General features: G+C 44.7%; 1 protein-coding gene across 1 annotated transcript; it reads left to right on the top strand.

Moving 5' to 3' along the window:
- The first annotated feature begins 1,367 nt into the window (after positions 1 to 1,367).
- LOC149428918 (leucine-rich repeat-containing protein 4B-like) lies at positions 1,368 to 24,227 on the top strand. Its single transcript, XM_089666944.1, has 2 exons — positions 1,368 to 1,509; positions 20,997 to 24,227. The coding sequence occupies exon 2, from the start codon at positions 21,055 to 21,057 to the stop codon at positions 22,978 to 22,980; it is 1,926 nt and encodes a 641-aa protein (XP_089523070.1). The 5' UTR covers positions 1,368 to 1,509; positions 20,997 to 21,054; the 3' UTR covers positions 22,981 to 24,227.
- The last annotated feature ends 1,460 nt before the right edge of the window (positions 24,228 to 25,687 follow it).

Below are 25,687 nucleotides of genomic sequence, written 5' to 3'. Positions count from 1 at the left end.
TCTCCTGTACATACCGATCACTGTCATACCCCCACACTCCTCTGCTGTACATACCGATCACTGTCACACCCCCCACACTCCTCTCCTGTACATACCGATCACTGTCACACCCCCCACACTCCTCTCCTGTACATACCGATCACTGTCACACCCCCCACACTCCTCTCCTGTACATACCGATCACTGTCACACCCCCCACACTCCTCTCCTGTACATACCGATCACTGTCACACCCCCACACTCCTCTCCTGTACATACTGATCACTGTCACACCCCCCACACTCCTCTCCTGTACATACCGATCACTGTCATACCTCCACACTCCTCTCCTGTACATACCGATCACTGTCACACCCCCCACACTCCTCTCCTGTACATACCGATCACTGTCACACCCCCCACACTCCTCTCCTGTACATCCCGGTCACTGTCACACCCCCCACACTCCTCTGCTGTACATACCGATCACTGTCATACCTCCACACTCCTCTCCTGTACATACCGATCACTGTCACACCCCCCACACTCCTCTCCTGTACATACCGATCACTGTCACACCCCCCACACTCCTCTCCTGTACATCCCGGTCACTGTCACACCCCCCACACTCCTCTGCTGTACATACCGATCACTGTCATACCTCCACACTCCTCTCCTGTACATACCGATCACTGTCACACCCCCCACACTCCTCTCCTGTACATACCGATCACTGTCATACCCCCCACACTCCTCTCCTGTACATACCGATCACTGTCATACCTCCACACTCCTCTCCTGTACATACCGATCACTGTCATACCTCCACACTCCTCTCCTGTACATACTGATCACTGTCACACCCCCACACTCCTCTCCTGTACATACCAATCATTGTCACACCCCCCACACTCCTCTCCTGTACATACTGATCACTGTCACACCCCCCACACTCCTCTCCTGTACATACTGATCACTGTCACACCCCCACACTCCTCTCCTGTACATACCAATCATTGTCACACCCCCCACACTCCTCTCCTGTACATACTGATCACTGTCACACCCCCCACACTCCTCTCCTGTACATACTGATCACTGTCACACCCCCCACACTCCTCTCCTGTACATACCAATCATTGTCACACCCCCCACACTCCTCTCCTGTACATACCGATCACTGTCACACCCCCCACACTCCTCTACTGTCACACCCCCCACACTCCTCTACTGTCACACCCCCCCACACTCCATCTATTGTGTCGGAGGGATTTTATCACTTTCAGAGTATCCCTAACCTTAAGTCCATCTCTTCTCCCCTTTTTCTCTTCTTTCATCCAATCATCCTTTCTTCTTTCCACCCATCGCTGCCCCATTGATATGTATTCCTTTTGTGGTGTAACAGGTTTTATTATCACCTACATCAGCGGTTGGCATCTTTCACAGACGTCGTTCTTGTTTTCCAGGGGAGGAGCCTGTTCAGATCCCTGTATGGAGGAAAGCCTGCCAATCATTGCTGAGGTGCCCACAGTAAGTCATTTCCATTCTGAAAAACTATTAAATATGTAACAAACGTCAGTGTTCAACATCCCCGAGGAGTCCTGGGCTTGTCAGGTGTTCAGGGGCCCCTCACCAGTACTGTCTGTAAATGTGAGGAGCTGGGCCATCATCCAGCAAAGAGATGTAATGATTGATTGGGATCGTCAGTTCTTAATCACAACTCTGTTCATATTCGCTCAGCTCATAACTTGGAAGAGTTGGGTTAGGCTCAGCCCAATGTCCTGGATTTTGCCAAACAGGGTTTCTTACCTCCCTCCTGCAGAAGTTACCCCCCCCCCCATATACACCATCCCCCCCCCCATATACACCATCTTATCCCCTCCATATACATCATCCCATCCCCCCCATATACACCATCTTATCCCCTCCATATACACCATCCCAACCCCTCCATATACACCATCCCATCCCCTCCGTATACACCATCCCATCCCCTCCATATACACCATCCCATCCCCCCCATATACACCATCCCAACCCCCCCATATACACCATCCCATCCCCCCCTTATACACCATCCTACACCCTCCATATACACCATCCCATCCCCCCCTTATACACCATCCCATCCCCCCCCATATACACCATCCCATCCCCCCCCATATACACCATCCCATCCCCTCCATATGCACCATCCCATCCCCCCCCATATACACCATCCCATCCCCCCCCATATACACCATCCCATCCCCTCCATATACACCATCCCATCCCCCCCCATATACACCATCCCATCCCCTCCATATGCACCATCCCATCCCCCCCTTATACACCATCCTACACCCTCCATATACACCATCCTACACCCTCCATATACACCATCCTATCCCCTCCATATACACCATCCCATCCCCCCCCATATACACCATCCCATCCCCTCCATATACACCATCCCACCCCCTCCATATACACCATCCCATCCCCTCCGTATACACCATCCAATCCCCTCCATATACACAATCCTATCCCCCCCATATACACCATCCCATCCCCTCCGTATACACCATCCCATCCCCCCCAATATACACCATCCTATCCCCTCCATATACACCATCCTACACCCTCCATATACACCATCCCATCCCCCCCATATACACCATCCCATCACCTCCATATACACCATCCCATCCCCTCCATATACACCATCCCATCACCTCCATATACACCATCCCATCCCCCCCATATACACCATCCCATCACCTCCATATACACCATCCCATCCCCTCCATATACACCATCCCATCACCTCCATATACACCATCCCATCCCCTCCATATACAGCATCCCATCCCCTCCATATACACCATCCCATCCCCCCCATATACACCATCCCATCCCCTCCATATGCACCATCCTATCCCCTCCATATACACCATCCCATCCCCCCCCATATACACCATCCCATCCCCCCCATATACACCATCCCATCCCCTCCATATACACCATCCCATCCCCCCCATATACACCATCCCATCCCCTCCATATGCACCATCCTATCCCCTCCATATACACCATCCCATCCCCCCCATATACACCATCCCATCCCCCCCATATACACCATCCCAACCCCTCCATATACACCATCCCATCCCCTCCATATACACCATCCTATCCCCCCCCATATACACCATCCCAACCCCTCCATATACACCATCCCATCCCCCCCATATACACCATCCCATCCCTCCATATACACCATCCTATCCTCCCCATATACACCATCCTATCCCCTCCATATACACCATCCTATCCCCCCCATATACACAATCCTATCCCCCCCATATACACCATCCCATCCCCTCCGTATACACCATCCTATCCCCTCCATATACACCATCCCATCCCCCCCAATATACACCATCCCATCCCCTCCATATACACCATCCCATCCCCCCCAATATACACCATCCCACCCCCTCCATATACACCATCCCATCCCCTCCATATACACCATCCCATCCCCCCCCATATACACCATCCCATCCCCTCCATATACACCATCCCATCCCCTCCATATACACCATCCCATCCCCTCCATATACACCATCCCATCCCTCCATATACACCATCCCATCCCCTCCATATACACCATCCCATCACCTCCATATACACCATCCCATCCCTCCATATACACCATCCCATCCCCTCCATATACACCATCCCATCCCTCCGTATACACCATCCCATCCCCTCCGTATACACCATCCCATCCCCCCCATATACACCATCCCATCCCCTCCATATACACCATCCCATCACCTCCATATACACCATCCCACCCCCTCCATATACACCATCCCATCCCTCCGTATACACCATCCCATCCCCTCCGTATACACCATCCCATCTCCTCCATATACACCATCCTATCCTCCCCCATATACACCATCCCATCCCCTCCATATACACCATCCCATCCCCCCCCCCCCATATACACCATCCCATCCCCTCCATATACACCATCCCATCCCCTCCGTATACACCATCCCATCCCCTCCATATACACCATCCCATCACCTCCATATACACCATCCCATCCCCTCCATATACACCATCCCATCCCTCCATATACACCATCCCATCCCCTCCGTATACACCATCCCATCCCCCCCCCCCATATACACCATCCCATCCCCTCCATATACACCATCCCATCCCCTCCGTATACACCATCCCATCCCCTCCGTATACACCATCCATCTCCTCCATATACACCATCCTATCCTCCCCATATACACCATCCCATCCCCTCCATATACACCATCCCATCCCCTCCCCTCCGTATACACCATCCCATCCCCTCCATATACACCATCCCATCCCCTCCATATACACCATCCTATCCCCTCCATATACACCATCCCATCCCCCCCCATATACACCATCCCATCTCCTCCATATACACCATCCCAACTCCCCCATATACACCATCCTATCCTCCCCATATACACCATCCCATCCCCTCCATATACACCATCCTATCCCCTCCATATACACCATCCCATCCCCCCCCATATACACCATCCCATCCCCCCCCATATACACCATCCCATCCCCTCCATATACACCATCCCATCCCCTCCATATACACCATCCCATCCCTCCATATACACCATCCCATCCCCTCCATATACACCATCCAGTCCCCCCCCATATACACCATCTTATCTCCTCTATATACACCATCCCATCCCCTCCGTATACACCATCCCATCCACTCCATATACACCATCCCATCCCCTCCATATACACCATCCCCTCCGTATACACCATCCCATCCCCCCCATATACACCATCCTATCCCCCCCATATACACCATCCTATCCCCCCCATATACACCATCCCCTCCATATACACCATCCCATCTCCTCCGTATACACCATCCCCTCCATATACACCATTCCATCCCCTCCATATACACCATCCCATCCCCTCTATATACACCATCCCATCCCCTCCATATACACCATCCCCTCCATATACACCATTCCATCCCCTCCATATACACCATCCCATCCCCTCTATATACACCATCTCATCCCCCCCATATACACCATCCCCCCCTCCATATACACCATCCCATCCCCTCCATATACACCATCCCCTCCATATACACCATCCCATCCCCCCCCATATACACCATCCTATCCCTCCCATGTACACCATCCTATCCCCCCCATATACACCATCCTATCCCCCCCATATACACCCATTCCATCCCCTCCATTTACACCATCCCATACCCTCCATATACACCATCCTATCCCCTCCATATACACCATCCCAACCCCCTCCATATACACCATCCCACCCCCTCCATATACACCATCCTATCCCCTCCGTATACACCATCCCATCCCCTCCATATACACCATCCTATCCCCCCCAATATACACCATCCCATCCCCTCCATATACACCATTCCATCCCCTCCATATACACCATCCCATCCCCTCCATATACACCATCCTATCCCCCCCCCCCCATATACACCATCCCATCCCCTCAATATACACCATCCCATCACCTCCATATACACCATCCTACACCCTCCATATACACCATCCCACCCTCCATATACACCATCCCATCCCCTCCATATACACCATCCCATATCATATCCCCCCCCTTATGTATTATACATGGAGATCATATCCCCCCTTATCTATTATACATGGAGATCATATCCCCCCTTATGTATTATACATGGAGATCATATCCCCCCCTTATGTATTATACATGGTGATCATATCCCCCCTTATGTATTATACATGGAGATCATATCCCCCTTATGTATTATACATGGAGATCATATCCCCCCTTATGTATTATACATGGAGATCATACCCCCCCTTATGTATTATACATGGAGATCACATCCCCCTTATGTATTATACATGGAGATCATATCCCCCCTTATGTATTATACATGGAGATCATATCCCCCCTTATGTATTATACATGGAGATCATATCCCCCTTATGTATTATACATGGAGATCATATCCCCCCTTATGTATTATACATGGAGATCATATCCCCCCTTATGTATTATACATGGAGATCATATCCCCCCTTATGTATTATACATGGAGATCATATCCCCCCTTATGTATTACACATGGAGATCATATCCCCCTTATGTATTATACATGAAGATCATATCCCCCCCTTATGTATTATACATGGAGATCATATCCCCCTTATGTATTATACAAGGAGATCATATCCCCCTTATGTATTATACATGGAGATCATATCCCCCCCTTATGTATTATACATGGAGATCATATCTCCCCTTATGTATTATACATGGAGGTCATATCCCCCTTATGTATTATACATGCTGATCATATCCCCCTTATGTATTATACATGGAGATCATATCCCCCCCTTATGTATTATACATGGAGATCATATCCCCCCCTTATGTATTATACATGGAGACCATATCCCCCCCCTTATGTATTATACATGGAGATCATATCCCCCCCTTATGTATTATACATGGAGATAATATCCCCCCTTATGTATTATACATGGAGATCATATCCCCCCTTATGTATTATATATGGAGATCATATCCCCCCTTATGTATTATACATGGAGATCATATCCCCCTTATGTATTATAGATGGAGATCATATCCCCCCTTATGTATTATACATGAAGATCATATCCCCCCTTTTGTATTATACATGGAGATCATATCCCCCCCTTATGTATTATACATGGAGATCATATCCCCCCTTATGTATTATACATGGAGATCATATCCCCCCTTATGTATTATACATGGAGATCATATCCCCCCTTTTGTATTATACATGGACATCATATCCCCCCTTATGTATTATGCATGGAGATCATATCCCCCCTTATGTATTATACATGGAGATCATATCCCCCCTTATGTATTATACATGGAGATCATATCCCCCCCTTATGTATTATACATGGAGATCATATCCCCCCTTATGTATTATACAGGGAGATCATATCCCCCTTATGTATTATACATGGAGATCATATCCCCTTATGTATTATACATGGAGATCATATCCCCCCTTTTGTATTATACATGGACATCATATCCCCCCCCTTATTAATTATACATGGTGATCATATCCCCCCTTATGTATTATAGATGGAGATCATATCCCCCCTTATGTATTATACATGGAGATCATATCCCCCCTTTTGTATTATACATGGACATCATATCCCCCCCCTTATTAATTATACATGGTGATCATATCCCCCCTTATGTATTATAGATGGAGATCATATCCCCCCTTATGTATTACACATGGAGATCATATCCCCCCCTTATGTATTATACATGGAGATCATATCCCCCCTTATGTATTATACATGGAGATCATATCCCCCTTATATATTATACATGGAGATCATATCCCCCTTATGTAATATACATAGAGATCATATACCCCTTATGTATTATCCATGGAGATCATATCCCCCTTATGTATTATACATGGAGATCATATCCCCCCTTATGTATTATACATGGAGATCATATCCCCCCTTATGTATTATACATGGAGATCATATCCCCCCTTATGTATTATACATGGAGATCATATCCCCCTTATATATTATACATGGAGATTATATCCCCCCTTATGTATTATACATGGAGATCATATCCTCCCTTATGTATTATACATGGAGATCATATCCCCCCTTATATATTATACATGGAGATCATATCCCCCCCCCCCTTATGTATTATACATGGAGATCATATCCCCCCTTATGTATTATACATGGAGATCATATCCCTCCTTATATATTATACATGGAGATCATATCCCCCCCCCCTTATGTATTATACATGGAGATCATATCCCCCCTTATGTATTATACATGGAGATCATATCCCCCTTATATATTATACACGGAGATCATATCCCCCTTATATATTATACATGGAGATCATATCCCCCCTTATGTATTATACATGGTGATCATATCCCCCCCTTATGTATTATACATGGAGATCATATCCCCCCTTATGTATTATACATGGAGATCATATCCCCCCTTATGTATTATACATGGAGATCATATCCCCCTATTGTATTACACATGGAGATCATATCCCCCTTATATATTATACATGGAGATCATATCCCCCCTTATGTATTATACATGGAGATCATATCCCCCCCTTATGTATTATACATGGAGACCATATCCCCCCCCCTTATGTATTATACATGGTGATCATATCCCCCCTTATGTATTATACATGGAGATCATATCCCCCCTTATGTATTATACATGGTGATCATATCCCTCTTATGTATTATACATGGAGATCATATCCCCCCCCTTATGTATTATACATGGAGATAATATCCCCCCTTATGTATTATACATGGAGATCATATCCCCCCTTATGTATTATATATGGAGATCATATCCCCCCTTATGTATTATACATGGAGATCATATCCCCCTTATGTATTATAGATGGAGATCATATCCCCCCTTATGTATTATACATGAAGATCATATCCCCCCTTATGTATTATACATGGAGATCATATCCCCCCCTTATGTATTATACATGGAGATCATATCCCCCCTTATGTATTATACATGGAGATCATATCCCCCCTTATGTATTATACATGGAGATCATATCCCCCCTTTTGTATTATACATGGACATCATATCCCCCCTTATGTATTATACATGGAGATCATATCCCCCCTTATGTATTATACATGGAGATCATATCCCCCCCTTATGTATTATACATGGAGATCATATCCCCCCTTATGTATTATACAGGGAGATCATATCCCCCTTATGTATTATACATGGAGATCATATCCCCCCTTTTGTATTATACATGGACATCATATCCCCCCCCTTATTAATTATACATGGTGATCATATCCCCCCTTATGTATTATAGATGGAGATCATATCCCCCCTTATGTATTATACATGGAGATCATATACCCCTTATGTATTACACATGGAGATCATATCCCCCTTATATATTATACATGGAGATCATATCCCCCCTTATGTATTATACATGGAGATCATATCCCCCTTATGTATTATACATGGAGATCATATCCCCCCTTATGTATTATACATGGAGATCATATCCCCCCTTATGTATTATACATGGAGATCATATCCCCCCTTATGTATTATACATGGAGATCATATCCCCCTTATATATTATACATGGAGATTATATCCCCCCTTATGTATTATACATGGAGATCATATCCCCCCTTATATATTATACATGGAGATCATATCCCCCCCCCCTTATGTATTATACATGGAGATCATATCCCCCCCTTATGTATTATACATGGAGATCATATCCCTCCTTATATATTATACATGGAGATCATATCCCCCCCCCCTTATGTATTATACATGGAGATCATATCCCCCCTTATGTATTATACATGGAGATCATATCCCCCTTATATATTATACATGGAGATCATATCCCCCTTATATATTATACATGGAGATCATATCCCCCCTTATGTATTATACATGGTGATCATATCCCCCCCTTATGTATTATACATGGAGATCATATCCCCCCTTATGTATTATACATGGAGATCATATCCCCCCTTATGTATTATACATGGAGATCATATCCCCCTTATGTATTACACATGGAGATCATATCCCCCTTATATATTATACATGGAGATCATATCCCCCCTTATGTATTATACATGGAGATCATATCCCCCTTATATATTATACATGGAGATCATATCCCCCTTATGTAATATACATGGAGATCATATCCCCCTTATGTATTATACATGGAGATCATATCCCCCCTTATGTATTATACATGGAGATCATATCCCCCCTTATGTATTATACATGGAGATCATATCCCCCTTATATATTATACATGGAGATCATATCCCCCCTTATGTATTATACATGGAGATCATATCCCCCCTTATGTATTATACATGGAGATCATATCCCTCCTTATATATTATACATGGAGATCATATCCCCCCCCCTTATGTATTATACATGGAGATCATATCCCCCCTTATGTATTATACATGGAGATCATATCCCCCTTATGTATTATACATGGAGATCATATCCCCCCTTATGTATTATACATGGTGATCATATCCCCCCCTTATGTATTATACATGGAGATCATATCCCCCCTTATGTATTATACATGGAGATCATATCCCCCCTTATGTATTATACATGGAGATCATATCCCCCCTTATGTATTATACATGAAGATCATACCCCCCCTTATGTATTATACATGGAGATCATATCCCCCCCTTATGTATTATACATGGAGATCATATCCCCCCTTATGTATTATACATGGAGATCATATCCCCCTTATGTATTATACATGGTGATCATATCCCCCCTTATGTATTATACATGGAGATCATATCCCCCCTTATGTATTATACATGGAGATCATATCCCCCTTATGTATTATACATGGAGATCATACCCCCCCTTATGTATTGTACATGGTGATCATTTCCCCCTTATGTATTATAGATGGAGATCATATCCCCCTTATATATTATACATGGAGATCATATCCCCCCTTATGTATTATACATGGAGATCATATCCCCCCTTATGTATTATACATAGAGATCATATCCCCCCCCTTATGTAATATACATGGAGATCATATCCCCCTTATGTATTATACATAGAGATCATATCCCCCCCTTATGTATTATACATGGAGATCATATCCCCCCTTATGTATTATACATAGAGATCATATCCCCCCCTTATGTATTATACATGGAGATCATATCCCCCCATATGTATTATACATGGAGATCATATCCCCCTTATGTATTATACATGGAGATCATATCCCCCTTATGTATTACACATGGAGATCATATCCCCCCTTATGTATTATACATGGAGATCATATCCCCCCTTATGTATTATACATGGAGATCATATCCCCCCTTATGTATTATACATGGAGATCATATCCCCCTTATGTATTATACATGGAGATCATATCCCCCCTTATGTATTATACATGGAGATCATATCCCCCCCTCATGTATTATACACGGAGATCATATACCCGCCTCATGTATTATACACGGAGATCATATCCCCCCTTATGTATTATACATGGAGATCATATCCCCCTTATGTATTGTACATGGAGATCATATCCCCCCTTATGTATTATACATGGAGATCATATCCCCCCTTATATATTATTCATGGAGATCATATCCCACCTTATGTATTATACATGGAGATCATATCCCCCCTTATGTATTATACATGGAGATCATATCCCCCTTATGTATTATACATGGAGATCATATCCCCCCTTATGTATTATACATGGTGATCATATCCCCCCTTATGTATTATACATGGAGATCATATCCCCCCTTATGTATTATACATGGAGATCATATCCCCCCTTTTATGTATTATACATGGAGATCATATCCCCCTTATGTATTATACATGGAGATCATATCCCCCCCTTATGTATTATACATGGAGATCATATCCCCCCTTATGTATTATACATGGAGATCATATCCCCCCTTATGTATTATACATGGAGATCATATCCCCCCCTTATGTATTATACATGGAGATCATATCCCCCCTTATGTATTATACATGGAGATCATATCCCCCCCTTATGTATTATACATGGAGATCATATCCCCCCTTATGTATTATACATGGAGATCATATCCCCCCTTATGTATTATACATGGAGATCATATCCCCCTTATGTATTATACATGGAGATCATATCCCCCCTTATGTATTATACATGGAGATCATATCCCCCCTTATGTATTATACATGGTGATCATATCCCCCTTATGTATTATACATGGAGATCATATCCCCCCTTAGGTATTATACATGGAGATCATATCCCCCCTTATGTATTATACATGGAGATCATATCCCCCTTATGTATTATACATGGAGATCATATCCCCCCTTATGTATTATACATGGAGATTATATCCCCCTTATGTATTATACATGGAGATCATATCCCCCCTTATGTATTATACATGGAGATCATATCCCCCCCCTTATGTATTATACATGGAGATCATATCCCCCCCTTATGTATTATACATGGAGATCATATCCCCCCTTATGTATTATACATGGTGATCATATCCCCCCTTATGTATTATACATGGAGATCATATCCCCCCTTATGTATTATACATGGAGATCATATCCCCCCTTATGTATTATACATGGTGATCATATCCCCCCTTATGTATTATACATGGAGATCATATCCCCCTTATGTATTATACATGGTGATCATATCCCCCCTTATGTATTATACATGGAGATCACATCCCCCTTATGTATTATACATGGAGATCATATCCCCCCTTATGTATTATACATGGAGATCACATCCCCCCTTATGGTATTATACATGGAGATCATATCCCCCCCTTATGTATTATATATGGAGATCATATCCCCCTTATGTATTATACATGGAGATCATATCCCCCCCTTATATATTATACATGGAGATCATATCCCCCCTTATGTATTATACATGGAGATCATATCCCCCCCTTATGTATTATACATGGAGATCATATCCCCCTTATGTATTATACATGGAGATCATATCCCCCCTTATGTATTATACATGGAGATCATATCCCCCCTTATGTATTACACATGGAGATCATATCCCCCCTTATATATTACACATGGAGATCATATCCCCCCTTATTTATTATACATGGAGATCATATCCCCCCTTATGTATTACACATGGAGATCATAGCCCCCCTTATTTATTATACATGGAGATCATATCCCCCTTATGTATTATACATGGAGATCATATCCCCCCTTATGTATTATACATGGAGATCATATCCCCCTTATGTATTATACATGGAGATCATACCCCCCCTTATGTATTATACATGGTGATCATATCCCCCTTATGTATTATACATGGAGATCATATCCCCCCTTATGTATTACACATGGAGATCATAGCCCCCCTTATTTATTATACATGGAGATCATATCCCCCTTATGTATTATACATGGAGATCATATCCCCCCTTATGTATTATACATGGAGATCATATCCCCCTTATGTATTATACATGGAGATCATATCCCCCCTTATGTATTATACATGGAGATCATATCCCCCCCTTATGTATTATATATTGAGATCATATCCCCCTTATGTATTATACATGGAGATCATATCCCCCCTTATGTATTATACATGGAGATCATATCCCCCTTATGTATTATACATTGAGATCATATCCCCCCCTTATGTATTATACATGGAGATCACATCCCCCCTTATGTATTATACATGGAGATCATATCCCCCCTTATGTATTATACATGGAGATCACATCCCCCCTTATGGTATTATACATGGAGATCATATCCCCCCTTATGTATTATACATGGAGATCATATCCCCCTTATGTATTATACATGGAGATCATATCCCCCCCTTATATATTATACATGGAGATCATATCCCCCCTTATGTATTATACATGGAGATCATATCCCCCCTTATGTATTATACATGGAGATCATATCCCCCCTTATGTATTACACATGGAGATCATATCCCCCCCTTATGTATTATACATGGAGATCATATCCCTCCTTAATCTCCTCTTCTCAGTAGAGAATACATTCAGTTCCTCTAATCTTTCCTCATAGCTGATCTCCTCCATGTCTCGTATCAGTTTGGTTGCCCTTCTCTGTACTTTCTCCAGTTCCCCAATGTTCTTTTAGTGAATTGGTGCACAAAATTGAACTGCATATTCCAGATGAGGTATTACTAATGATTTGTACCGGGGGGGGGGGGGGATATTGCATGCCATTAATAAGCTTGTGATCTACCTGAACCCCCAGATCCTTCTACACCATTGACCCCACCAGATCCTTCTCCACCATTGAACCCCTCAGATCATTCACCACCATTGACCCCCCCAGATCCTTCTCCACCATTAACTTCCCCAGATCCTTCTCCACCACTGACCCCTTCAGATCCTTCTCTACCATTGACCACCCCGATCCTTCTCCACCATTTACCCCCCCCCCCCAGATCCTTCTCCACCATTGACCCCCCCCCAGTGTTACCCCCCCCCCCCAGTATGTATGATGCATATTCTTAGCCCCCAAGTGCAGAGCCTTACATTTATCACCATTAGCCCTCATTGGCCCCATAGTCCCCCAATTACACAGAGCATTGAGGTCGGCTTGTAAGTTGGAGACATCCTGTAAGGACGTTATTCCCCGGACAGCTTGGTGTCATCTGCAAAGACTGGAATGGGATTTATAATACCAGACCCCATATTGTTTATAAATATATTAATAAGTAAGGGTCCCAACACTGAACCTTGGGGTACTCCACTAATACCACGTCCACCACCACCCCTCTGTCCAAGTATACCACGTCCACCGCCACCCCTCTGTCCAAGTATACCACGTCCACCGCCACCTCTCTGTCCAAGTATACCACATCCACCACTACCCCTCTGTCCAAGTATACCATGTCCACCGCCACCCCTCTGTCCAAGTATACCATGTCCACCACCACCTTTCTGTCCAAGTATTCCACGTCCACCACCCCTCTGTCCAAGTATACCATGTCCACCACCACCTTTCTGTCTAAGTATTCCACGTCCACCACCCCTCTGTCCAAGTATACCATGTCCACCACCACCTTTCTGTCCAAGTATACCACGTCCACCCCCACCCCTCTGTCCAAGTATACCATGTCCACCACCACCCTTCTGTCCAAATATACCACGTCCACCGCCACCCCTCTGTCCAAGTATACCGCGTCCACAGCCACCCCTCTGTCCAAGTATACCATGTCCACCACCACCTTTCTGTCCAAGTATACCATGTCCACCCCCACCCCTCTGTCCAAGTATACCACGTCCACCACCACCCCTCTGTCCAAGTATACCACGTCCACCGCCACCCCTCTGTCCAAGTATACCACGTCCACCGCCACCCCTCTGTCCAAGTATACCACGTCCACCGCCACCTCTCTGTCCAAGTATACCACATCCACCACTACCCCTCTGTCTAAGTATACTATGTCCACCGCCACCCCTCTGTCCAAGTATACCATGTCCACCACCACCTTTCTGTCCAAGTATTCCACGTCCACCACCCCTCTGTCCAAGTATACCATGTCCACCACCACCTTTCTGTCCAAGTATACCACGTCCACCCCCACCCCTCTGTCCAAGTATACCATGTCCACCACCACCCTTCTGTCCAAATATACCACGTCCACCGCCACCCCTCTGTCCAAGTATACCGCGTCCACAGCCACCCCTCTGTCCAAGTATACCATGTCCACCACCACCTTTCTGTCCAAGTATACCACGTCCACCGCCACCCCTCTGTCCAAGTATACCACGTCCACCCCCACCCCTCTGTCCAAATATACCACGTCCACCACCACCCCTCTGTCCAAGGTTTTGCTCACCTCCTCATGAAAAGAAATCAGATTTGTGTGACAACTTCTGTCCTTATGAATCCACGCTGTCTGTTGGTTACAATATTTGTTTCCAGCAAGAACTCCTCTCTGTGGTCTTTTATTAAACTCTCCAGTATCTTCCCAACTATAGAAGTTACACTAACAGGTCTATAATTACTGATTTTGACCCCTTTTTAAATATTGGCCCCACATTGGCCTTACACCCATCCCGTGGTACTATGCCAGTCATTAAAGAGTCCCTAAAAATGACAAACAATGGCTGTGAAAGGACAGAGCTGAATTCTGTAAGGCCCCGTGGGTGTCTGCCATCCGGTCCAGGGGCTTTATTCACCTTTATTCTGTCTAAATATTTCTGGATCATATCAATTGTGAGCCAACGTGGATCATCTGGGGGGTGTCAGTACCACGCCCATTATGGACAAGAGCCCCCCCATGCTCCTTGGGATTTCATACATTGTCCTTCTCTTTGTCCCCAGTCACCCCCTCTAGATGGTTCTGTAAAGGGCCTACATGCTCGGACCGGACCTTTCTACTATTTATATATTGGAGGAATGTTTGGGGTTGGTCCTGATATCTTTTGCAATTGATGATCGCGTTCCTTCATTTTTATTTTTAATAAAAGCTCTTTTAAAGCTCTTTTTCTCTTTCTGTAGGGGTCCCTCAAGGTTCTGTCCTTGGACCCCTTCTCTTGTCCATCTACACCTCCTCCCTTGGTCACTTGATAAACTCCCACGGCTTTAAGTACCATCTCTATGTTGATGACACACAAATCTATCTCTCTACCCCACACCTTGCCCTTCAGTCTCCTCCTCACCTCACCCCTTCAGTCTCCTCCTCACCTCACCCCTTCAGTCTCCTCCTCACCTCACCCTTCAGTCTCCTCCTCACCTCACCCCTTCAGTCTCCTCTCGCATTACTAACCTACTAAGCGACATGCCGGCATGGATGTCACTCCACTTCCTCAAACTCAATCTTTCCAAAATTGAGCTCATACTATTCCCTCCAGCCTTTGTCCCCTCCCGACTTCTCCATCAAGATCAATGATACAACCATCAGTCCCTCCCCTCATGCCAGGGTGCTATGTGTCATCCTGGACTCCCATCTGTCCTTTCAGCCCCAAATCCAATCACTGTCCAAATCTTGTAGACTTCAACTCCGCAATATATCCAAGATACGCCCGTTCTTAACCTCTGAAACCACTAAGCAACTTATTCCCTCCCTGGTTATCTCTCACCTTGACTATTGTAACTCCCTCCTCATTGGCCGACCTCATCGCAGGCTATTCCTACTTCAGTCTATCATGAATGCTGCTGCCAGACTCATCCACCTTACTAACCATTCCATTTCTGCCACCCCTCTGCCAATCCCTCCACTGGCCTTCATTCAGTGTCCTCCATCCCCCTCTGCCAATCCCTCCACTGGCCTTCATTCAGTGTCCTCCACCCCTCTCTGCCAATCCCTCCACTGGCCTCCATTCAGTGTCCTCCACCCCTCTCTGCCAACCCCTCCACTGGTCTCCATTCAGTGTCCTCCACCCCTCTCTGCCAACCCCTCCACTGGTCTCCATTCAGTGTCCTCCATCCCTCTCTGCCAATCCCTCCACTGGCCTCCATTCAGTGTCCTCCACCCCTCTCTGCCAATCCCTCCACTGGTCTCCATTCAGTGTCCTCCACCCCCCTCTGCCAATCCCTCCACTGGCCTTCATTCAGTGTCCTCCACCCCCCTCTGCCAATCCCTCCACTGGCCTCCATTCAGTGTCCTCCACCCCTCTCTGCCAATCCCTCCACTGGCCTCCATTCAGTGTCCTCCACCCCTCCCTGCCAATCCCTCCACTGGCTTCCCATTGCCCAATGAATAAAATTCAAAACATTAACAATCACATATAAAGCCATTTATAACTCTGCCCCAAATTACATCACAAAACTTGTTTCAAAATATCACTCAAACCGTCCTCTCCGCTCCTCCCATGACCTCCTGCTCTCTAGCTCCCTTGTCTCCTCCTCCCATGCTCATATCCAGGACTTATCTAGAGGCTCCCCTATCCTTTGGAAATCTCTACCTCAATCTATCAGACTATCGCCTACTGTACCCACTTTTAAGCGATCTCTGAAAACCTATCTGTTGAGGGAAGCCTATCCTGTCTTCAGCTATTAACGGAATCTTCTATAACTTCTACCAGTTCATCCCCCACAGTTACTACCTTTTGTACCACCAGCCCCTCCCTCTTAGTTTTTAAGCTCCCAGGAGCAGGACCCTCCTAACCCTCTTGTATTGGACTGTATTGTTGCTATATTGTCTCCCGTTATATTGTAAAGCGTTGAGCAAACTGTTGGCACTATATAAATCTTGTATAATAACAATAATAATATTATCTATAGCTTTTGTAACTTTGGCCATAAGCCACATAGGTTTTTTAGCCCACGGGAATATATTTTGCAGTGTGGTCACATACAGTCTTTATGAAGAACTCTTATTTCTGTGTTGTGTTCATCGATGCCAATATTCCCTCCCAGTCTAAGTCTTGGAGAGCAGATCTCAGCATTGGAAAATTAGCTCTCTTAAAATTGAGCATTTTTATTTTTCCCGTATGTGCTTGCTGTTTACAGCTAACAATAAATGAAATCCTGTTATGGTCACTGCTACCCAGATGTTCCTTTATATGGACATTCGTAATAAGCTCTGCATGGTTTGAGATTACCAGGTCCAGCAGAGCATCATTCCTAGTTGGGGCCTCTAAGAACTGTACCATTAATTTGTCTGGTAGGTTTTGCATGTCTGAGATAGAACTATAATCAGATTTATTGGAGTACATCTCAGAACACAGAGCAGGCTATTCATGACTATGTGGGTTATAGGCTACCTATAGGTGAATGGACACTGGCTGACCAATCAGAGAGGAGGTCCTCCCCTATATAACCCCTCCTATACAGGAAGTACCTCCGTTTTTTTGCCATTGTTTGTAAGGTGGTTTCTATTATTATTATTATTATTATTACTACGAGTTTATATAGCGCCAAAGGGTTTGCTCAGCGCTGTACAATAGGGGGGGACAATACATGGCACAGTACAACAAAGACAGACAGCGTACGAGGGGTAAGAGGGCCCTACTCTTACGAGCTTACAATCTAGGAGGGAGGGGGTAAAGGTACAGTAGGAAGTGGCTGGGGGGGATGAAGTGGTAGGAGGAATGAGGGAGGATGGCCGTTAGGTGAGGGTGGGGTAGGCTTCCCTGAAGAGATGGGTTTTGAGGGAGCGCCTGAATGTGAATAGAGAAGGCGACAGTCTGATGGATTGGGGCAGTGAGTTCCAGAGAATGGGGGAGGACCTGGAGAAGTCTTGCAGTCGTGCATGGGAGGAGGAGACCAGGGAGCAGGATAGAAGGAGGTCCTGTGAGGAGCGAAGGGTACGGGTAGGGCGGTACTTGGTGATAAGGTTGGTGAGGTAGTCAGGGGCAGTGTTGTGAACGGCTTTGTAGGTCAGGGTAAGGAGTTTAAATTTGATGCGTTGGGCAATCGGGAGCCAGTGGAGGGAGAGGCAGAGGGGGGTGGCAGAGGTGGAGCGGGTGGTGAGGTGGATGAGTCTGGCAGCTGAGTTCAGGATGGTCTGGAGCGGGGAGAGCCTGCACTTGGGTAGGCCAGTGAGGAGGGAGTTGCAGTAGTCAAGGCGTGAGATGATGAGGGAGTGTACTAGAAGTTTGGTGGTGTCTGGGGTGAGGAAGGAGCGGATCTTGGCATCTCAATCATAGCTTTCATCTCAATCAGGACATAGTTCTGCCTTCATTCTTTCCTAGGCCTCAGTCAGCAAGAGAAAGATCTCTGCATACCTTGGCAGGATAGGCTTCCCTGAAGAGATAGGTTTTCAGAGATCACTTAAAAGTGGGCAGAGTACCTCCTGCCTCTTCCTAGGCCCCTCTGGCAGCACAAATATAGCATCCGACCTCCTGACCTGTGCTGTCGCCTTCAAGAAGACCCTTACAGCATGAACCACATCCAAGGTATGCAGAGATCTTTCTCTTGCTGACTGAGGCCTAGGAAAGAATGAAGGCAGAACTATGTCCTGATTGAGATGAAAGCTAGAAACCACCTTACAAACAATGGCAAAAAAACGGAGGTACTTCCTGTATAGTTGGGGTTATATAGGGGAAGACCTTCTCAATGATTGGTCGTCCAGTGTCCATTCACCTATAGGTGGCCTATAACCCACATAGTCATGAATAGCCTGCTCTGTGTCCCAAGATGTACGATAAAGAAAAGTGAATAAACTCAAATGCATGGCTGGATAATTTTTGCACAAAGAAAATACTATTCAAGGAACGTGAATAAGCTGTAGTATTGGTCTAATAGCAAGGATGTGCCTGTCGTACCTGTCCATGCCACTGGTTACTATAGGGGTTCAGCTGTCATGATGGGCATAACCTCAGAGGAGTCTTCAAAGTCTTTGAACTGCAGGAATGAACCATGGCCTTGGACTTGTATAGCAGTTTGTGGCTAGCTACACTCGTTGCATTCAGTGACAAGGTGGACACCCTAGCAGGATCCAGTGCCAAAAGCAACATCACAGGCCATCCCTGCAGTGTATAGTCCGGGTACAATTTCCAAGGCACTACCAAGAATACACTCTTCCAGAGGCACTGTTTCCATTGTAGCAGAAGGCACTGAGGAGTTGATTGAAAAATCTGAAATGAAAACAAATGGTCAAGCACAGAAAACTTCTCCATAGGGGTTTAGGAACACTAGCAAAAAACCTAGGGCTCAGTTTGTGGGGTAGGGTTCACATTGTACCTGGGTGGTGTGCCCAGTGCTCGGCCATGTGTAGCAGTGTCCAATCACCTGAAGGCATCAGCCTATAACCCAGGGTTTATGATTATTCAGCCTGTTACATAGTAAATTCGGTTGGAAAAAGATGTCATCTAGTTCACCCAACAGACCTGTTACCTGAATAAATAACTAGAAAACCTCCATATACAAAATCATACACTCACAGATGATCCAAATGAAGGCAGAACCCTGCAGAAAAGCATAATCCAATGTGCTCCTGCGGGGAAAAAATACATTTCTTCCTGATCCCCCAGGAGGCAGATGGGATATTTCCTGGATCCACCCCTCCTGGTGTTATTACCTCTAAACGTTAGTATCCAGTTCTGTTTTGAACATTTAGGAATACATCCAGATCTTTTTTAAAGCAATCCCCTGAGCTGGCCAGAAATAGTTCCTGTGGCAGAACATTCCACATCTTCACAGCTCTTACTGTGTCCTGTACTGTACAATTACAATAAATATGTACGTGAATATATGGTTTTGTGTTCTGTTTGGTTTATGATGCTTAAAATTAATTATGTTTTTATATTGTTTTGTCTGCTCTCCTAGGTATTTACCGAAGGCAAAAATACACCAAAAGAATATTATTAAATTATGAAAATTGAAGATGGTCACTCATCATTGCACCCACGGAATGCCTGGTTTGAAGATTTGTAGAATGATTTTGAAGCAACTTTTAATTATCTCATGGGTCACTTCTTTGGCCCTGGGAGGTACATCTCCAACATCTTGTCCTGCTGTCTGCTCATGCAGCAATCAGGCCAGTAGAGTTGCCTGTACAAGGAAAGAACTGGTTGAAGTGCCAGAGGGTATCTCTGTCAATACGCGATACCTGAACCTTCAGGAAAATATAATTCAGGTCATCAAAACAGACACTTTCAAACACCTTCGCCATCTGGAGATTCTGCAGCTCAGCAAAAACCTTATTCGTAAGATTGAGGTGGGTGCTTTCAATGGACTCCCAAATCTCAGCACACTTGAGCTTTTTGATAATCGTTTGACAACTGTTCCAACACAAGCTTTTGAATATCTATCGAAGCTGAGGGAGTTGTGGTTGAGAAATAATCCAATTGAGAGTATCCCATCCTATGCTTTCAACAGGGTTCCATCTTTGAGACGACTTGACCTGGGGGAGCTCAAGAAACTGGAATACATTTCTGAAGCTGCTTTTGAAGGTCTTGTAAATTTGAGATACCTAAACCTAGGAATGTGCAATTTAAAAGATATCCCCAACTTAACAGCACTTGTCCGGCTGGAAGAACTGGAGTTGTCTGGAAATCGTCTGGAAATTATACGACCAGGATCTTTCCAAGGGTTAACAAGCCTTAGAAAACTGTGGCTGATGCATGCTCATGTTACAACAATAGAGCGCAATGCATTTGACGATTTGAAATCCTTGGAGGAGCTTAATCTTTCTCATAACAATTTAATGTCTCTTCCCCATGACCTTTTTACACCTCTTCACCGCCTGGAGCGAGTGCACCTTAACCATAATCCTTGGCACTGCAATTGTGATGTGTTATGGTTGAGTTGGTGGTTAAAAGAGACTGTACCGAACAATACAACCTGTTGTGCTCGATGCCATTCCCCACCAAACTTGAAAACAAGATACATTGGAGAATTAGATCAGAGCCATTTCACTTGCTACGCACCTGTTATAGTGGAGCCTCCAACTGACCTCAATGTAACTGAAGGCATGGCAGCTGAACTTAAATGTAGAACTGGCACATCAATGACTTCTGTAAACTGGTTAACACCAAATGGAACCTTGATGACGCATGGCTCTTACAGAGTACGCATCTCTGTGCTCCATGATGGGACATTAAATTTCACAAATGTGACGGTCCAGGACACTGGTCAGTACACATGTATGGTTACAAACTCAGCTGGAAATACAACAGCATCGGCTACACTAAATGTGTCTGCTGTCGTTGATCCGGCTACAACCGATTACACATATTTCACTACTGTGACCGTGGAAACAATGGATACATCACCTGAGGAGATAAAGCCCACCGAGAAGGAACCTGGTCCAACTCCTACAGTTCGATGGGGAACAACATATTCCACCACATCACTTACCCCACGCAGTACACGCTCCACAGAGAAGACATTCACTATTCCAATAACAGACGTTACAGGAAACATCATGAAGGACTTAGATGATGTCATGAAGACAACAAAGATCATAATTGGCTGTTTTGTGGCTATCACGTTTATGGCAGCGGTAATGCTCATTGCATTTTACAAACTGCGTAAACAGCACCAGCTACATAAGCATCATGGGCCAACACGAACTATTGAGATCATCAATGTAGAAGATGAAATACCAGCCACTGCCCCGGGAGACAACCACATGGCACTACCAGCGATTGAGCATGACCACCTTAACCACTACACCGCATTCAAAGCTCATTATAACAACAATACAGGAACCCTTAACTGTGCCAAAAATCCCATGCTAAACTCCATTCACGAACCTCTTTTGTTTAAAAGCAGCTCAAAGGAAAATGTGCAAGAAACACAAATTTAGCTCAATAAATTCAAGTTTAATGGGAGAATCCAACCAGAAACAAACTTGGTCCAGAGTATGAGAATAGACTGTACTTGGAGTGTCTCTGGGTTAGTCTTCACTCAGAAGTCATCTTCTTGTCTCCAAATTCCCATTTAAACAGACAGATCCACTCCAACTGAAGCACTGACACACAATGAAGACTCTTTTGATAACTTCAAAGGGATATTTCACTCTCTGACTACCTGATGAATTACTAAAAAAAGGATAAAAAAAAAAGAAAAAAATATATGAAAAAGGGAAAATAGATATGAAAAGAAAAAAAATGTAAGAAAAAAGCTTATTTTGTGGTACAGCTCTTTATGTGTAAATTCTATTTCAGATATATTTTCATCAAGGAAAGGTGTATGGAACAGGAAAATCAATTCATGGATTAAAGAGACAGAGTTTTTTCTTTTTAATCCATAATATCGCAGAGAGGTTTCTGTTAAAAAATCTGGTATGTTAAAAAGAAACATGAATATAAAAATATAATGTGATTTTCTTTAATTCTTACATTGCCAAGGGTGCCTGCAATGACAAGGAGAAGCAATGGTGTACAGGCCCCGCTGACCGACAGGCAGGTGACATGATAGCTTGGACAATTCCATGTACGCAAAGGCAAAACTGAATGCTTAGGATTGGGAGGGAAATGGGTGGTAAGGTTTTTTTTTGCCACAAAAACATCATCATCACCTTCTGAGGTTTTTCATGATGCTTTTTTTTTATAAAAAAAAAACAAAACACAATAAATTAAAAAAAAATCATAAGAGGTGTTTACAGCCTTCAAGAAGAGAACATTATTTTCAGAGGTACTGTGCCATATAACCCTTTACAAATGTGCCAATTATCTTCAGAACTTAACAAAAATAAAACTGTATAAAAATGTTTTTACAAATGATTTAGTTTTTGGGAAAGGAGCACGGAGACCTTTCAGATTTTGAACTATCTGGCACAGGAATATTTGGGCCAGTTATTTTCTCTGGATTTCTATACAAAGTGTAAGGTGTGTGGAATCATGAACATGATATGAACATTTTCTGTTTGGTTTCTTTTTTTTTCTTCTGGGTGTTTTTTTTAAGATTATGACTGGGAGGGAAATGTATTCTTGTTACAAGAAAAGGAAAGAGTGAACTGCTTGTGGCTCTTACTGAGACAGAAAGTGCCAACTGACGTTGGTGACATTGCCAAGAGTCTGCAACACAAGAATAATAAAACCATTGAAAAGACGTCTTGCTTCTTGAATGTGTTTCTGAAGTCAGAGATCTGCAATCCTCCTCCTCACCGGCACACATAATGAACAGGAGATGAACAAATATCAGTGTTCACATTTCCCAGGAACTGCCATAGTTATTACTAAGGTTCCATATATGTCACCTGATTGTGGTTGGTGGTGTGTGGTAAAAACACAGCTCAACTATGGGGTTTTACTGCCCCCCAAACTGCAAATGTAAACCAGCCCTTACTGTCCCGAGCCCCCTGTAAGGCTTCTTTCACATTGATGTGCTGCGGTTTACTAGGACTGCAGGGGTAGTGCGTTGCACCTGCGGCTTTCCTGCATCTTAGCTGCGCTTTACCATAGACTTCTACGATATTTGTCAGGCGTGGCGCACTTTCTGAAACCACGCCAAACCCGCAGGATATAAAGGAAGTCTACGGCTCAGTGCAGCTACCCCACAGGAAAGCCGCAGGTGCACTACAGTCCGGGTAAACCGCAGCACATCAATGTGAAAGCAGCCTAATAGTTGTTAACCCTTTTGTAACGCAACCGACCCAGATTGCACTTGAGTACTTCCGATAGAATACCGCTTCCCCGTCCGAACACCGACCACTGACACCACCGCTGAGCATACAGGACTAGACAACACCCATCTGTCCGAACACCGACCACTGACACCACAGAGACCATACAGGACTAGACGACACCCATCTGTCCGAACACCGACCACTGACACCACCGCTGAGCATACAGGACTAGACAACACCAATCTGTCCGAACACCGACCACTGACACCACCGCTGACCATACAGGACTAGACAACACCAATCTGTCCGAACACCGACCACTGACACCACCGCTGACCATACAGGACTAGACAACACCAATCTGTCCGAACACCGACCACTGACACCACAGAGACCATACAGGACTAGACGACACCCATCTGTCCGAACACCGACCACTGACACCACCGCTGAGCATACAGGACTAGACGACACCAATCTGTCTGAACACCGACCACTGACACCACCGCTGACCATACAGGACTAGACAACACCAATCTGTCCGAACACCGACCACTGACACCACCGCTGAGCATACAGGACCAGACGACACCAATCTGTCCGAACACCGACCACTGACACCACCGCTGACCATACAAGACTAGACAACACCAATCTGTCCGAACACCGACCACTGACACCACCGCTGACCATACAGGACTAGACAACACCAATCTGTCCGAACACCGACCACTGACACCACCGCTGACCATACAGGACTAGACAACACCAATCTGTCCGAACACCGACCACTGACACCACCGCTGAGCATACAGGACCAGACGACACCAATCTGTCCGAACACCGACCACTGACACCACCGCTGACCATACAGGACTAGACGACACCCATCTGTCCGAACACCGACCACTGACACCACCGCTGAGCATACAGGACTAGACGA

This window comes from Staurois parvus, unplaced genomic scaffold (assembly GCF_062004578.1).
Source record: "Staurois parvus isolate SC_StPar_1 unplaced genomic scaffold, SC_StPar_1.0 ptg002923l, whole genome shotgun sequence".
Classification (NCBI taxonomy): Eukaryota; Metazoa; Chordata; class Amphibia; order Anura; family Ranidae; genus Staurois; species Staurois parvus.
The sequence above is the reverse complement of the archived record's forward strand: the minus strand, read 5'-3'. Positions and strand labels throughout refer to the sequence as shown.

What these genes read in the sequence shown, in the direction of transcription:
- LOC149428918 (XM_089666944.1), top strand. Translation starts at nt 21,055, where the DNA reads ATGGTCACTCATCATTGCACCCACGGAATGCCTGGTTTGAAGATTTGT.